The sequence below is a fragment of the Panthera onca genome, chromosome B4 (genome assembly GCF_046562875.1).
Source record: "Panthera onca isolate mPanOnc1 chromosome B4, mPanOnc1 haplotype 2, whole genome shotgun sequence".
Taxonomy (NCBI): domain Eukaryota; kingdom Metazoa; phylum Chordata; class Mammalia; order Carnivora; family Felidae; genus Panthera; species Panthera onca.
Window position 1 is genome coordinate 99,832,985 of NC_138345.1, and position 18,388 is coordinate 99,851,372.

General features: G+C 38.9%; 1 protein-coding gene across 3 annotated transcripts in view; it reads left to right on the plus strand.

Annotated features, from left to right (window-relative positions):
- The window catches only part of ZDHHC17 (zDHHC palmitoyltransferase 17), a 104,436-nt gene that overhangs the window by 15,525 nt on the left and 70,523 nt on the right, over window positions 1-18,388 (plus strand). For 2 of the 3 annotated variants that reach the window (XM_081796219.1, XM_081796217.1), the window contains exons 2-4: window positions 7,250-7,345; window positions 10,586-10,689; window positions 18,113-18,235. In XM_081796219.1, coding sequence (XP_081652345.1) covers window positions 7,250-7,345; window positions 10,586-10,689; window positions 18,113-18,235 — 323 coding nt within the window. The remainder of the gene's footprint in view (window positions 1-7,249; window positions 7,346-10,585; window positions 10,690-18,112; window positions 18,236-18,388) is intronic. The other variant, XM_081796218.1, reaches the window with a different exon arrangement.

Sequence of the window (18,388 nt, forward strand, 5' to 3'; positions counted from 1 at the left end):
ATAGAGACTTTACTGGGAAGAAGGGCTCTTTGAAGAGTTATCAAGGCAAAATGGAGTGATGTAGTGTTTTTATTGTCCTTTGTAGGTTGCAAACAATTTCTTTGAAAGACGGGCACTTTTCAGGAGGGAAAATGTGTCTATAGCTGGATGTCTGCTGGGTTGCAAAAAATAGTTAGGCTTCTCTTGGGATGCTGTCTTGTTAAAGAATTCATGGAAAAGTGTGATTTGGGTCCCCTGGAGTTTTTGAAGGCCCAGAGATGGGGGGCTGCCACTGCTTTCCTGGTGAAGTATAAAGGTAAGGGATACATAAAATAGCCTTGCAGTGGAAGAGCCAGAGACAGGGCTTCCTCTGTGTGTGCAGTGATGTTAAGAGTATTTCCTTTGGACCAGGCAAACACTTTAGAGGCTAGATAGGCTAGAGCCATCATGAAATAAACTTACCAAAAGAAAGTTTTCTGCTTGGCATAAGCAACCCCAGGGTTATACCACTAGCATAAGAGCTGAGGAGGAGTTTTAGAAATGAGCTAGAGAATGCCTATTTTATACCAGAAAATGTTACAGAGGGAGGTTCTGTCAGAGAAAACCAGAGCTGGACAATAGTTAGAATGGGAAAAATGAATTTCATTCGGGAACTATTACAATAGGGAGGAAAGAAGCCCCTCAGTATAGAACTGGGCTCAGTTCTGAATACAGCAGGGACAATTGGGGATTTATAACAGAATGAGGGGCTCAGTGGATGGGAATACTAAAAGGAGACATCAAGGGTAGGGGGATTCTTGCTAAACTAACTTAACAGAATTCTTTCTGAAAGCTAAACTGTGCAGTCCTAGTAAAGTTATGGGGAATAAGGGCGAGACCTAGTTGAGAAGAGGGCTCAGAGGACCCTGACCAAAGTTTGGTTAAGAGTTACTGTTTGTCCTCATGGGGTGAATTTCAGAAATCTCAAAATGCTCCACAGGAGAGAGACACATTATCACCGATGATTGAGGGTATTTGATAGCCAAGAGAAAACTACAGATAGCACCAGTTTATGTAATATGAACTTGCCTCTGTCCTATGGTAAGCAGAATGATGGCCCTCCAAAGATATCAAGTCTTAATCCCTGGAACCTCTGTTACTTTATGAAGGGAAAAGAGCTTCTAGGGATAATTAAATAAAGGGTCTTTAGATGGGGAAGTTATCTTAGATATCCAGGCAGACTCTGATTATAGTCACATGTATCCTTATAAAAGGGAGGCAGAAGGAGATTTGAACACACACGCATGCAGAAGGCTATATGAAGCAGACTGGAGAGATTCGGAGATGCTGGCCTGAAATTGGAGTGATATTGCTACAACCCAGGGAGTGCCAGAAGTCACCAGAGCTGGAAGAGGCAAAGAATAGCTTCTACCTTAGTACCTCTTCAGGGAGCATGGCTCTGTTGACACCTGTGATACTGATGTTTGATTTTGGACTTCTGATCTCCAGAACTATAAGATCATATATTTGTGTTGGTTTAAGCCACTAAGTTTGTGGTAACCTATTACACCTGCAATGGGAAACTAACACACCATCACACAGTACTGTAATTATTGTTTGCAGAACACAGAAAACTGGATCACTAACTCTGCCTCAGGGAAACAAGGAATGTTGTAATGACATTTTAATTGTGAATTGAAGGATTTGTAAAAGTTTGCTAGACCTGAGATGGGGTGTGCCTTCTAAGTGGAATAGCTAACATGAGCAAAAGGACACTGAGGTTTTCAATATACAAAACCTTGGAATGGCTGTTAAACATACAGGATGCTGGTGTGCCTGGGTGGCTCAGTTGGTTGAGTATCAGACTTCTGCTCAGGTCATGATCTCACAGGCTCTCTGCTGTCAGCTCAGAGCCTGCTTGGGATCCTGTGTCTCCCTGTCTCTGCCCCTCTCCTGCTCTGCTCTCTCTCTCTCTCAAAAATAAATAAACATTTAAACAAACAAAAACATGTAGGATGCTTGGAAGGAAATGGTGGATACCAAAGCTGGAAGAAGTTGGGGCCAATTCATGCAATTTTGCATGATTACTGAAATGTTACCGTTTTACCCTTATATACATGATTATAGATTTTAAACAGGGGAGTGATTGGAACAGCAAGGTAGACAGACTATTTGAGAAGGTATTATAGAGGCAATAACAGAAAAGAACTGATGAATTTGTTTGGAGAAAAATAGTAAGACTTGGTAGCTAATTAATTACACCTGAAGTGCACCTGGGTGGCTCAGTTGGTTAAGCGTCTGACTTTGGCTCAGGTCATGATCTTACAGTTTGTGAGTTTGAACCCTGCATCAGGCTCTGTGCTGACAGCTCAGAGCCTGGAGCCTGCTTCAGATTCTGTGTCTCCCTTTCTCTCTGCCCCTCCCCTGCTCACATTCTGTCTCTCTCTCTCTCTCTCTCAAAAATAAATAAACATTAAAAAAAATAATAATTACACCTGAAATTTTGGGAGACTAAATCCAGATTGAATGAGATTTAGTATGAACATTTTGGTAGTTGGAAATGCCTTTTAGTAAATCATACAGGAAGGAGGAAAAACGTATTGTGGAGGTGGTGAGGAGGAAAAAAAAAATGATTAGATGATCTTTTATTTTTTTTAATTTTTTTTTTTAAGTTTATTTATTTTTGGGACAGAGAGAGACAGAGCATGAACGGGGGAGGGTCAGAGAGAGAGGGAGACACAGAATCGGAAGCAGGCTCCAGGCTCCGAGCCATCAGCCCAGAGCCCGATGCGGGGCTCGAACTCACGGACCGCGAGATCGTGACCTGGCTGAAGTCGGACGCTTAGCCGACTGAGCCACCCAGGTGCCCCTAGATGATCTTTTAAAATTGTACATCTGGGGCGCCTGGGTGGCGCAGTCGGTTAAGCGTCCGACTTCAGCCAGGTCACGATCTCGCGGTCCGTGAGTTCGAGCCCCGCATCGGGCTCTGGGCTGATGGCTCGGAGCCTGGAGCCTGCTTCCGATTCTGTGTCTCCCTCTCTCTCTGACCCTCCCCCGTTCATGCTCTGTCTCTCTCTGTCCCAAAAATAAATAAAAAACGTTGAAAAAAAAAAAATTAAAATTGTACATCTGATTGGCACGAAAACAGACACTCAGATCAACGTAACAGAATAGAGAACCCAGAAATGAACCCACAAACGTATGGCCAACTAATCTTTGACAAAGCAGGAAAGAATATCCAGTGGAATAAAGACAGTCTCTTCAGCAAGTGGTGCTGGGAATACTGGACAGCGACCTGCAGAAGAATGAACCTGGACCACTTTCTTACACCATACACGAAAATAAACTCAAAATGGATGAAAGACCTAAGTGTAAGACAGGAAGCTATCAAAATCCGTGAGGAGAAAGCAGGCAAAAACCTCTTTGATCTTGGCCACAGCAACTTCTTATTCAACACATCTCCGGAGGCAAGGGAAACAAGCAAAAATGAACTATTGGGACCTCATCAAAATAAAAATCTTCTGCACAATGAAGGAAACAGTCAGCAAAACTAAAAGGCAACTGACAGAATGGCAGAAGATATTTGCAAATGACATATCAGATAAAGGGTTAGTATCTAAAATCTATAAACTTATCAAACTCAACACCCAAAAAACAAAGAATCCAGTGAAGAAATGGGCAAAAGACACGAATAGACACTTCTCCAAAGAAGACATCCAGATGGCCAACTGACACATGAAAAAATGCTCAACATCACTCATCATCAGGAAAATACAAATCAAAACCACAATGAGATACCACCTTACACCTGTCAGAATGGCTAACATTAACAATACAGGCAACAACAAATATTGGCGAGGATGTGGAGAAAGAAGAACCCTTTTGCGCTGCTGTTGGGAATGCAAACTGGTGCAGCCACTCTGGAAAACAGTATGGAAGTTCCTCAAAAAATTAAAAATAGAACTGCCCTACAACCTAGCAATTGCACTACTAGGTATTTATACAGGGGATACGAGTATGCTGTTTCAAAGGGACACATGCACCCCCATGTTTATAGCACATTATTAACAGTAGCCAATGTATGGAAAGAGCCCAAATATCCATCAATGGATGAATGGATAAAGAAGATGTGGTATATTTATACAATGGAGTATTACTCGGCAATCAAAAAGAATGAAATCTTGCCATTTGCAACTACATGGATGGAACTAGAGGGTATTATGCTAAGCAAAATTAGTGAGTCAGAGAAGGAAAAATATGACTTCACTCATATTAGGACTTTAAGACACAGAACAGATGAACATAAGGGAAGGAAGCAAAAATAATATAAAAACAGGGAGGGGGACAAACCATAAAAGACTTAAATATGGAGAACAAACAGACGGTTACTGGAGGGGTTGTGAGAGGAGGGATGGGCTAAATGGGTACGGGACATTAAGGAATCTACTCCTGAAATCATTGTTGCACTATATGCTAACTTATTTGGATGTAAATTAAAAAAATAAAATTAAAAAATAAATTGTACGTGTAATCTGTAATTTTGCTCAGAACTTCCTGATCGTTAACTACTGAGCTAGGTACCTGAGTGCCTTTGTTTGTTCGCAATTGAAGATGTGATTTGTGAATTTCTTCTTTTAGGCTTTTCAGTGTTTCTTTGCCATGATATTTGCAATTTGGTAATTAAATTTGAAACCTAATGTACACGTGCACTTGACTCACACATTTAAAAAACAAACAAAACAGCTTACAGTGCTTAAGAGGTACTTCCTCAGAATTTGCCACAGACAGGACATTTTGTGTTTGCCCTATAGTTTTCTGGAGCCAAATTGGAAGTGTGACCAGCACTTGAGCTTGGACTACTGGTGAGAAGAGTTGGCTGTGGGTGTGAAAGGCAGGAAGGAGAGAAGGTGACTTCCATAAGATTTTCAGGCCAACTAGGAGATATATTAAAAGAATGCTGGTCCGAATCCTGTAGTTGGAAGATAAAATTGAGAATCTCTAGTGAAATATGAAATTTGACTTGTTATAGTTTACAGTCCAATGGTCAAGAGAATGTTAGGGGAGGACTAAGAAGGGAATGCCTAAGAAAAAAACATCTGAGTTTAGTTAGGAAATGTAAGATTAACCTGAATGTTCAAGTGACAAGGAAATGTTTCAGTATATCAGTTTAAGTATTTTGTAGTGGTAAAAAGCATTACTTATAAAAACTACCTGTAATGGTATGAAGAAATGTAAAATGGAAGAATATAAAATATGAATACTATAATTACAGACTACATAAAAGTATTTGGACAAATAAGGATTGTACAGTAGTGTTGAAAGAAAATTTAAAAATTAGGTTAAATTAAAAAACATTTTCTCCTAAAAACACATAACTCTAGTCTGACAATGAAAAAAAATCCAGACAGATCCCAGTTGAGGGTCATTCTGTAAAATACCTGACTACTCAAAACTGTCAAGATCATCAAAAACAAGGAAAGTCTGAGAAATTATTAAAGCCAAGAGAAGCCTAGGGAGCCATGACAACTTAAATGTAATGTGATATCTTAGATGGGATCCTGGAAGAGAAAAAGGATATTATGTAAAAACTAAGGAAATCTGACTAAATATAGACTTCAGTTAATAATAATAATATATTAATATTGGTTCATTAATTGTAACAAATATGGCATACTAATGCTAGGTATTCATATTAGAGGAAACTGGGTGTGTAGAATATGAGAACTTTGCATTATTTGTAAATCTGAAACTTCTGAATAAAAATCCTAAAAATAAAGTTTATTTCTAAGAAGGTAGGAAAGGGAGAAAAATACACATGCAGGCATCTATTCATCAAATGCCTGTGGATAGAAAAAAACAGTATGCCATATACATATGTATATAGTTACAAATATTTGTATACATATGGATCCCAGAGGGAAATAAAGTGAAAACCAGTTGTTTGTTTATTTATTTAGTTTTATTATTGAGAGAGAGAGAGAGCGCGAGCGCATGAGGGGGGAAGGGGCAGAGAGAGAGGGAGACACAGAATCCAAAGCAGGCTCCAGGCTCTGAGCTGTCAGCACAGAGCCTGAGCCCAATGAGGGGCTCGAACCCACAATCTGTGAGATCATGACCTTGAGCTGAAGTTGGACGCTTCAACTGACTGAGCCACCTCGCTGCCCCTGAAAACCAGTTTTTAAAGAAGCTAGGTGAGGAACAGTTTCCCACTCTAAAGTTTGTTGGAAGCAAGCAAGATTAATTTGATAGTTTGGATTGAGGTGATGGTGGTACTACTACAGTATGAGAGAACCTGTGGGTCAAATTGGATTCTTTATTAGAAGCAACAATTGTTAAAAAAAAAAAAAAAAAAAAGAAAAGAAAGAGAAAGAATCAACTATCATGTAGTGTTAGCCAGGGATCCAGGACCACAGTAGAATATGTAATAAATGGGACCTGTTGCTTACTGAAAAAACTTGATTCGAAATCTTTCCATTGTATAATCAAATCATTTTTGTCTAATCTGTTAAGAGTGCAGCAAAAAAAGTTAGGAAGAGTTGTCTTGAGTGTAGTGCCATCTGCTGGCACTATTACCTAAATACATTTAAAAATCATTTTACAATCTTGTAATGTCTACTGGTTTTCCTTATTCATTATTCCCTTGGTTATATTTGTTTTGTTCTTGTGCTGTCTTTTTGTTATATATAACCGATACTCCTTTTTAAAAAATCCTTATGGTATCCATAGAATTTAATTCATCACTACCTCAGGTTTTAAGAAGTTCTCATGTTTGGCTTGTCAATTTTAGCTGGAACTTAAAAGTTAGTCAAGTGTGTGTAGACCTTTTTTCCTTTTATTTGTTCTTGTCAGAAACCCTTTATAGTGCTCTAATTTTATCTCTCTACATTTAATGGGATTAAATGTGAGCGACTCAAAATTATATAGTTAAGTACATTTCACTTCTTGATTCAGAGTCTATCCTATTAGAATGATACCTGACAGCAGACATTTACACAGTGCAAGTCACAGGCATATACTTAATCCCTGCTGGCTTGCTAATTCACTGTGTATGTGGGCTGTGCACCAAAGACAGGCAGGTAACATGTGCCTTGTAGGTAACATGTATACACCCTAGAATGCTGTTAAATTGATTTCTCCCTTTTTGGAGGGGGGTGGGGGTTGGAATTATGGCATCTTTTCATCTCTCTTGCTCCCTTTCTCTCTCTCCAGCAATTGTATTTTGCCCCCTTTGAATTCTCTTCATATCCTTTGCCTATTTTGTCAAATGTGATGTTATTCATGCTTTTCTCAGAGCTTGGTATATGGCCAGAGAGTCCAGAACAGTCAGAAGAGTCCAGGGAGTGCACACACTCCCCAAGAACAGGAAGATGCATCCTTCTCTCACCAGGTGAACCATCATTCTTTCACATTGGTATCTGTATGTTTTTATGGGGAGTGTGGCTGACCTGGGAAGCCTTCATTCATGCTGCCCTGAATTCTCTGTGTGGCCCTGTTATTTTCAGACACATTTCAGTATCATCTGCCATTAAGGAAACTATATCCTTGGCTGTATTTGTTAGCATCTTTATATCAAGCATATTAGCCTTTATGTTGGAGACTGCTAATTTTTTTTAAGTTTTTTTTTTTTTTTTTAAGAAAAAAAGATTGTTTTGAGAGAGTGTTGAGTGTTTGAGAGAGTGTTTTGAGAGTTTTGAGAGAGTCTGCCATTAAGGAAACTATATCCTTAGCTGTATTTGTTAGCATCTTTATATCAAGCATATTAGCCTTTATGTTGGAGACTGCTAATTTTTTTAAGTTGGTTTTTTTTTTTTTTTTTTTTTTAAGAAAAAAAGATTATTTTGAGAGAGTGTGCATGCGCACATGAGCAGGGAAGGGGCAGAGAGAGAGGAGGTGAGAGAATCTCAAGCAGGCTCCACACTTTCAGCATGGAGCCAGGCGTGGGGCTCGATCTCACAAACCCTCATGTCCCCCACAGATGTCCCCCCTCCCACTGCCGCTTTTAAAAATGAATGTCACCTAAAGGTTTAATAAGTCTGGCATTTAAAAAAAGTTAACTAGATTGCACACAGACAGTTGGTAACTAGTTAGTTGGTTATATTCCATCTGGACATGTGAATAAACGTGTATTGTGGCATCTATCATCTTGATACACAAGCCAGCATTTGCCTGTACCTGCTGTGTAAGTTTCAGTTCTGTCATGTTGATTTCTCTTTGCAGCAGTGTGCAGCAGCTGAGCTCTCCCAGCTCCTCTCATTCTTGTCTACTGCGTCAGCATTAGATTGGGGAGGTGCTTTCTCATTCCAGTTCTCTTCAACAACACCAGGGTTGTAAAAACCTTTGGCTGCGAACTAGGTACTTTAAGGATCTTCATATGGCATAATTTCTTTACTCCAATACAGAAAATCACTGTTAGCCTTAGAAGGGATCCTGGAGGACTTGTAATCTAGTAGTTTTTAAACTTTTTTTAAAAAGCTGCTAATGTTTTTTCAATTAAAGAAATCTTATATAAAACCTCAGTATCTAAAAGGCAGGGTAGATAACAAAATGCTGTGTTTAAAGAATTGAGAGTAATGAAGCTCTTTAACACCTTGTTGTTGGTCCTTGAGGCACCTCAGAGAAACTCTGACCTGATTTTATTCATCCTTCTCTTTTTTTTTTTTAAGTTTGTTGTTGTTGTTGTTTGTTTGTTTTGTTTTGAGAGAGAGTGAGAGAGAAAGCGCTCAGGTAGGAGAGCTGGAGAGGGAGAGTGAGTATTCATCCTTCTCTTTTTACAAATAAGGGACCTGAATCCTACAGTAGTGAATTGCCTCACTGGGTGTAGCCTAGATAAGAAAATGGCAGACTTTGGATTCAGTAGCCTCTCAGTTAAGGACTTTTTCTGTTACACCAAGCTGTTGCTAATGGAATTACTGCATTTCTCAGTGCTCATGATAATTGTATTCTTAATCCCCTTGACCCATTTCACCCATCCCCTCACCCACCTCCCCTCCGTAACCATCAGTTTGTTCTTAAGAGCCTGTTTTTTGGTTTGTCTCTTTCTTTGCTTCTTAAATACTACATATGAGTGAAATCACGTGATATTTCTCTTTCTCTGACTTATTTCACTTAGCATTATACCCTGTCTCCATCCATGTTGCTGCAAATGGGAAGATTTCATTCTTTTTTATGGCTAATATTCCACTGTACATATATACCACATCTTTATTCATCTGTCAGTGGACACTTGGGCACTTTTATTCTTGGTGACTGAATTTTTTGGCACCCTCTTAAACTTTGCACTGCCCTTACCATGTTCTGGCCTGAGGTTGCAGTACATTGTATAGTGCTTTATGTACAGCAGGCCAAACATGCTCTGTGTTTTGTTGTCATATAAAATAAACATAATTGTATCTTGGTGCTGTGTTATATTGAGGAAGCTGACTATGCATAACAAGTTTTGTTAAATACAAAATTACAACATACTAGCTTTGAATGGGATGTAATATTCTGTAAAACTGTTTAAAATTAGGAGTGTTGACCTTTTTAGAACTATTTAAGTAGATTTACATTTTATCAGAGCTGCCCCATTGTTCCTTACTCATCTCAACATAGATGCTTAACAAGCCCTCAGCATGAAGGAGTGTAAGAAAAGATAATATCTGAAAATAATAGAAGAGTAATTTCTGTTGGTTTGTTTCTTTACCACCTTAGAGTTTATTTGGCATGTGATGAAAGTTTGAAAATTAAAACGAAAATTTAAATGTTTGTTTTTGAGAGAGAGAGAGCGTGCACGTGCGCGCTCTCGCGGGGAGCACAAGTGGGGGAGGGGCAGAGAGAGAGAGGGAGACACAATCCAAAGCAGGCTCCAGGCTCTGAACTGTCAGTACAGAACCCCATCGGGGGCTCGAATGCACAAATTGCGAGATCATGACCTGAGCTAAAGTCAGATGCTCAACTGACTGAGCCACCGACTGTGCCACCCAGCCACCCCTAAATTTTTTTTTTAAGTTTATTTATTTTGAGAGTGAGAAAGTGTGAGCAGGGAAGGGGCGGAGAAAGAGGGAGAATCTCAAGCAGGCTCCGCACAGAGCCCGATGCGGGGCTCGAATTCATGGAACAGTGAAATCATGACCTGAGCGGAAATCACAAGTTGGACGCTTAACTGAGCCACCCAGGTGTCCTGTGGCATGTGATGAGGGTTTTAGAGTGTTAGATATGTACAAACTTGTTGAATCACTATGTTGTACACCTGAAGGTACCGTAATATTGCATGTTCACTATACTCAACCAAATTCAGAAATAAAAAATAGAATGCTCAAGGTAGAGGTTTTGCTGGAATAAAAGACAAATTGGTCTGAGAGAATGAGAGTTGAAGTTCAGGGTTCTGTGGAGCTAAAGATGAATTTCAGTTACAAATTTGTCACTCATCTCTATCTCTAGTCTGGCAGCTTTTGTGTTTTGAGAGTATGTGCAGGGGTAGATCTACTTGACATGCTTTTTCTCTGAAGAGGACATATTTCAGAATAAGGTAACAACCATTTCAATAATGAACCTTCTTCAAACAGTGCAAAACTGGTAGTAAAATATTGAAATGTTCTCTGTATCTCTTTTCTGAACTTTTGCCTTTGTGTAATTTACTCTTTAACAGGAAATCAAATCCCAAAGCCATTATAACCATGGATATGGTGAATCTCTTGGACGGAAAACTCATATTGATGATTACAGCACATGGGACATAGTGAAGGCTACACAGTAAGTTTTTTATTATAGTTGTTTTCTTCTTTGATATCTATGTTTTAAGTAAAATATGAGCACCTGTATTTCTCTCTCCTTATTGATAATATCCTATTTGGTGTGATATTGTTTTCATACTTTAGCTCTTTGTACAGATTTACCATGGCTGATTTAAAGATTTTGTCTAGTCAGTCCAATGTCTGGGATTCCTCAGTGACAGTTTCTGTTAATTGTTCTCTGTTCCCCTCAATGGATTATACTTTCTTGCTCCTTTGCATGTCTTTTAATTTTTTTTGTTGAAAACTAGACTGTTAAAATTATATGAGGTCACAGTTCTAATATCAGATTCTCCTGGGGTTTGTTGTTGTTATTTGTGCCATTTCTAAATTAATTCTGTAAACTATCTTTGTCATGTGTGGCCACTGAAGTGTCAGCTCAGTTAGTGGTAAGTAAATGATTGGACAGAAACTTTTTTTCTTTTTTTTCTTTTTTTCTTTCTTTTCTTTTTTTCTTTCACCTTTATGTATTTATTTTGAGAGACAGAGACAGTGTGAATGGGGGAGGTGCAGAGAGAGAGAGAGAGCAGGAGAGAGAGAGAGTCCCAAGTAGGCTCCTCACTGTCAGTACAGAGCCCCATGTGGGGCTCAAACTCACAAAATTGTGAGATCATGACCTGAGTCGAAACTGAGAGTTGGCTGCTCAACCGAGTGAGCCACCCAGGTGCCCCGGAAACTTCTTAAATCCCTAGAACCAGTAAATCCTGGTCTTTGTTGAGGGACTTTCTGTATGGTTTGGACACTCAGTACTCTTCCAGACAGTTTTCCAATGCCTTAGCCTTCATTGTTTGCTTGCCTGGAGCCTCAAAGTCAATCTGATGTGAGAGCTTAGGGTTTTCTTAGGTTTTTGTTGAATATATGCACATAACCTTATGCTTGTGCATGGCTTTCTAGATTCCCAGGAATATGTCTGAGCTTTTCAAAGCCCCTATGGATATCTCATTCCTCAGCCTTTGTTTCTTTCCTCAGATTTTTTTTTTGCCCCAGCTGTTACACATTCTCTCAAGCAACTGTGATGTTAAAACATTGGCAGTCCCCAGACAGAAGCTTTTAATCAGTTTAAGTTAGGTTCAGTAGATAAGCCTTTCAAGTGGACTCTTCTAGGGAACCACCAAACAGGTCAAACAATGACCTCTCTTTTGGAAGAAGGCTTTGCAAGAACTCCATCCCTGTTCTGCTTACTCTGGTACTAGTGTAAGGGAACCAGTGTGAGTTTGCTCCTTGGTGAGTCACAGATACACCAGGTGGAGCTGTCACATTAGTTAAACTTTATTTGCAGCAAATGAGGAGATCATGGGAAATAACTTGCAAAGCTGTGACTCCCTGACCAAGGGTGGATGGATTCCTTTTATTTAGTGTTAAGGTGAATATTTAAAAAGGAGATCCTTGTCATCATATGTAGAGATGGGCATACGGTTGCACACACACCTTAAGGAAAAGGAAACCTGCCTGTATACACATTGTATGTTATGTAAAAGAGGCATGTGCTTGGGGTGCCTGGGTGGCTCAGTTGGTTGGGCGTCCGACTTCCGCTCACGTCATGATCTCACGGCTCGTGAGTTCGAGCCCCACGTAGGGCTCTGTGCTGACAGCTCAGAGCCTGGAGCCTGCTTTGGATTCTGTGTCTCCCTCTCTCTCTGCCCCTTCCCCACTCTGTCTCTCTCTCAAAAATAAATAAACATTAAAAAAAAAAGTCATGTGCTCCTCCTTGGGCGGAGATTTTGGTCTTATAATGAGTAAAGGTAGTTGTCAGTCACTCTAGAGGTTATGCCACAGTCTGTGCAGGTGCGATTCAGAGGTTATGCTCAAACTGGTCTGGATGGTCTGGACTGGCTGGAGGTCCTGTCTGGGCAGTTGCTATTGCTTGAGGGGTGGTTTTAGTTTCCATTTCTGAGTTAAGAGATAAGCTGGAAAGAAGAGCTTAAGGAAAAATGTGGGATGAAGGTTGGTGAGTTCAAGCAATAAAGGTCAGGTCTTGGAGTCTAGCTGGTGATGTTGGTACCAGGAATACAAACATTTTTCAAGGCTGCTGGGGAGCAGAGAGTCTGGGACTATGATATGTTAAAATACCACAAAGTTCTCTGTTCTTACCGAAATTCAGCTGTTTTTTTGACTGAATGCTCTTTGGATTGTTGAAAGCCTTTTGTTAATTTCCATAGTTCTGAAAGCGTTAATTTTGACAGTTTTTGCCATTTTTTCATTTTTTTTGTGGAGAGACAAACTTTCAAAGGTCCTTAGTTCACTGATGTCACTCTGCCTTCTTGAATGTTATATATAGTCAAATATCAAAGCACATTGTGCCCCCTGTATTTAGCAAACCGATTACACTGTTTTACATTCATCTTTCCTTTTGAGACTGCTTCTTTTGATATCTCCTTTGTCTCATTCGTGATTAATCTGTCTCACCTAAATGCATCATTTCCATCAGCAAATACACTCCAGTATCTTTGATCTTAAGAAGAAAACAACCACCCTTTTTTATCCCTTACATACTCTTCTAACTATTCAATTTCTTGAAAAGTATCTGTCTGTAATTTCTATCTTTAAAAACGTTTAAATTGTGAAACATTTCAATCCTACAGTGTAAAGTGTAGAGAAGAATATAACTGTCAGATTAAGCAGATGCTACTAACATTTTGCTGTAATTGCTACAGGTTGCTCAGTGTACTACTCTCTTCCTTCTCCTCAAGGGAACCTCTCTTGAAAGTGCTGTGAATTATTCTCACGAACATTCTTGTACATTTATTTCTACAAACATCTATAAAAAATATGCTATTGTAATATATACCTAAAATTTATATAAATTGTATGCTATTCTTTTTTTCTTTTTAAGCTTATTTATGTATTTTGGGAGGGGAGGGGCAGAGAGAGAGGGAGAGAGAGAAACCCAAACAGGCTCCATGCTGTTGGCACAGAGGCTGATGGAGGGCTCAAACCCACGAACCGTGAGATCATGACCTGAGCCAAAACCAAGAGTCAGTTGCTTAACCGACTGAGCCACCCAGGTGCCCCTAATTGTATTCTATTTTACATATCATTTTGCAGCTTTTTTTTAAATTAAAAAAAACTGTATACCTTTAGCGATTTATCAGTATTGATAAAGACCTAATTTATTTTGCTTTGTTGTTTTTTGAGAGAGAGAGAGCAAGAGAGGGACAGAGGGAGAGAGGGAATCTTAAGCAAGGCTCTGTGCTGAGTGCAGAACCTGGTCTGGGTCTCGATCTGCTGGCCATGAGATCATGACCTGAGCTGAAATCAAGAGATGGCCGCTTAACCAACTGAGCCACCCAGGTGCCCCAAGGACCTAATTTATTGTTTAACTGCTTTGTCTTATTCTATCATTCTACTTACTGAAGGATACTTACAACTGCTTCTATAGTACTTTGTTAGTATTACAAAGATTGCATCAATGAATATCCTTCTTCCTGTTTTCCTGAATACATAAATAAGAGTTCTAGGGTAGAAAAATCAAGTGGAATTTCTGGCTTCTTCAGAATGTTTCTTCAACCTTACCAACTATTGCCAAATTGGTTTCCAAAGTGGCTGTGCCAATTTGTACTTTAACCTGCAGCAAATGCGTTCTTCTTTGACTACTTCTTGCCAAATCCTAGTTTTGTCACACTAATAATTGTTGTCAGTTTAATGGTTGTGAAATGGTTTTCTGGGTTTTTTTTTTTTTATTTAAACAAAAAAATTTTTTTTTAATGTTTATTTATTTTTGAGAGAGAGAGAGAGGCAGAATGCCAGTGGGTTGGGGCAGAGAGAGAGGGAGGCACAGAATCCGAAGCAGGCTCCGAGCTGTCAGCACAGAGCCTGACAGGGCTCAAACTCACGAGCTGTGAGATCATGACCTGAGCCGAAGTCAGATGCTCAACTGACTGAGCCACCTAGGTGCCCTGGTTTTCTGTTTTGATTGGCCTTTCTCTGATAACAAATAGTGTTGAATATATTTCCTATGTTTATTAGCCATTTGGATTTCTTCCTGTGCAAACTGACATGTTAAATCTTTTACCCATTTTGAGTTCTTATGTCTTTTTTGTAATTGATTTGTAAAAGTTTTGTATGTATTTTGATGGGAGTCCACAAGAAGTTAGTGGGATATGTGTCCCCTTAGTGCCCTTCAGAGTCCTATTTTGCTGCTGTGCTAGCCCCTTCACACCTCCCAGACATGCAGCTCACCATTCAGTACTCCTCTCCAGTGTGTACAAACTTCAGTTTTTTTTCTGCAACAATGTGGTAGAAGTTCTCCTCTGGAAACCTGGATTTCCACAAGGCTCTCTCATCTGTAGGAGGTTGTCTAAGACAGTGTTGTCCAGGGTTCCCAGACCATTGCCAAGAAGAACTGTAACCAGGTCATGGGCCACTGCAGGATCTGTGGCTGGGGCACTGAGGTCTGTATGCCTATTACCCAGCACATGGATGGATGAGACTTCTCATCTCCCTTTTAGTGTGGTACTGGATCCCATAACTGCCACAGAGGCACTTTTGTCCATGAGTAGATGCCAAATTATTGTTGGAAGGGGGACAAAATGATGGATGTCTTATACTATCCTGATGCTGACATCAGTCTGGTCCATTTCATCTTGTATAATATATATTGTTTTAATCATTTCTTAGTCTTCACAATTGACCTAGCTATTTTGGCCTTTTACTCTCACAAATGAATTTTATTTATTTTAATGTTTATTTTTGAGAGAGAGAGACAAGCAAACAGACATAGAGTGCAAGTGGGGAAGGGGCAGAGAGAGGGGGAGACACAATCTGAAGCAGGCTCTAAACTCTGAGCTGTCCAGCACAGAGCCCAATGTGGGGCCTGAACTCACCGCGAGATCATGACCTGAGCTGAAGTTAGACACTTAACTGACTGAGCCACCCAGGCACCCCCACAAATGAAATTTAGGTTCTACTTGAGAAATTCATGAGATACTCATTTGGGATTTTAATTAGAATTTCATTGAATTTGTAGATTAATATGGGGGAAATTGGTGTATATATTTGTCATAAGTGTTATTTATAGTGAGAGCAGTGTAATTAAATGTGCTTTCTCATTATTTTAGATGATTTAACATTTCATATTATAATGATATTGGAATTTGATCCTAAATATATTTTACTTGGATACTTTGTTTTAATGAATTTTTTTTTTCTGAAAAAAGATAACCTCACAAAGATACATAATTTCCTGATGGAAGAATTATAGTCTATGCTACATTGACTAAGTCACAGTAATTACTTTTTCAGTATTATTCACTAAGCAAATATTTTACTGACTTTTAACCTGAAATACCCATTTTTAATGACAGTTCTTGCAACCTACTCAGGTTCTGGCATTTTTACAATGACAATAAATGGGTTTATACGTATATGTTAGAGAATTGTGTCAAAAATTTTAGCATATCCACATGAGGAAGTTTTCATAGGTGATATATTTAGATCTTTCAGAAACTATATTATGTAATGATGCAAACATTTTCAACTATACGGTTTTTAAAAACTGTTCTCTTTATAGCAAGTTTTCTTCTCAAGTAGAAGTAGTTATTTTCTCACTGTGTCTAAAATACCCTTTTGCCTTGAAGAGGAACAGACTAAATATCTTTATCCATTTTAAGCATATATGGTTGATAGTATACTGTGCATTCATTTGCTATCACTACCCCTCTCAGCCCCCCCGCCCCCCCCCCCAAGCCAGTACATTTGAAATACTTTTCTTTTTTGTTAGAGGGAAAATGCAGTTCACTTCTTTGTATGGTTAAGAAGATTTTCGGGTCATCTGGTTGGCTCAGTTGGAGAAATGTGCGACTCATGATCTCCGAGTCATGAGTTTGAGCCCCACATTGGGTGTAGCAATTACTTACATACATGCATACACTAGAAAAACAAAGATTTTCGTGGTCACTTATCTCATTTAAAATGTGAGGTAGATTCTGCTCTTCAAGGTAATGTGTCTAGTTTACTTAACGAAGCACTTGTAGGCAGTTTTCTGAAAAAGAACAAAGGGCTTAAGATACCACTATCATCTCTGAATTGTGAAACTCTTGCTCTTCCCTTTGGTTCATTACGTTGTGCACGTGTGTGTGCACATGTACATATACGGTACAGAGCCAGTGAGGGCAGCAATGTGAAGGCTCTGTTAAATATTAGTGAAGCTTGATTAATTACCTATGGCATTAATATAGTTAGACATTTTAGTGTTTGTTTCTAGTGCCCCATTATTGCGCTACCCCTCCCCCAACCTCACCCTGTGGTGTGCCTTGCCCATTTTGGAGACCACTCTAAGAAATACAACTGTAGTCAAAGCTCGTTTAAATTTGTTTTTGTGTCTCATATTTCCAAGGACGTGATATTTTGTTTAGAATAAAGCTGGTGGTTCTTGAGGCTCCATGGTGGATTCTTGGTAGTTTATTGTACTGTGCTCTCCATTTTTGCTTATGCTTAAAATTTTCCATAATAAAAAGTTTAAAAACTATGTAGCCAAACAGTATTCAAAAGCTGAAAGGTGGGGTAGGATCAGGCTCTCTGCAAGTGCCTATCTTCTTTATCAAATAAAAACATCTTTCCTAGATCTCTCCCAGTGTACTTTGTCTTATGTCTCAGTGGCTTGAACTCGCAGGACTCTTTCCCTACCCACCCTACTTCCTGTCCCCACATGTCCTCTGTCCTCTTTTATTTGCCCTAAGGAATATCAAAGCTAAATTTGTAAACAAAGAATCCTGAGGCTTGTGAAATATCCTTTCTTCTTTTTGTTCTTTTAAATCATTGATGCTTTTTGTTACTGCTTTTTTGTGATTTAATATTTTTTTATTTAAAAAAAAAATTTTTTTAACGTTTATTTATTTTTGAGACAGGGAGAGACAGAGCATGAACAGGGGAGGGTCAGAGAGAGAGGGAGACACAGAATCCGAAGCAGGCTCCAGGCTCTGAGCGGTCAGCACAGAGCCCGACACGGAGCTCGAGCTCATGGACCGTGAGATCATGACCTGAGCCAAAGTCGAACGCTTAACCGACTGAGCCACCCAGGCGCCCCTGTATTTTTTAATATAATTGTCTGTATTTTTATAAGCAGCCTTAAGTGTTTTATGGACTAAGAGGTGATATTGATAAAAACAAGCAATCACTAAACATTTTATTTCTGGTATCCTTTTCTCTTCCAATTGATGAGATATTGCATTTTTTATAGATGAGACATTTAAAACAGAAAATGTTGCTAACTGGATTAGGAAAAACTGTTGGAATATTGATATTTTTAAAGTAACATTTTACATTGAGAAATCCATTTTAATTTCCAGGTATCATAATGGAGCATTATTTTCTTCTGGAAATGTTACTTTCAGCTTTACATTTGTTGTGAAATAGTAATAACAATCTTATATTTTTTTCTTTTCAAGATATGGAATATATGAACGCTGCCGAGAATTGGTGGAAGCAGGTTATGATGTACGGCAACCAGACAAAGAAAATGTTACACTCCTCCATTGGGCTGCCATCAATAACAGAATAGATTTAGTCAAGTATGTATTGTTTGTATTTTAAAGTAATTATTTATTATAAAATTATTCTAAATTATAAAAATTAGTAATTTCTAAAATTCATTGCTTTTACTTTTTATTTTTTTAATGCTTATTTATTTTGAGAGAGAGAGAGAGTGTGAGTGCAAGCGTGGG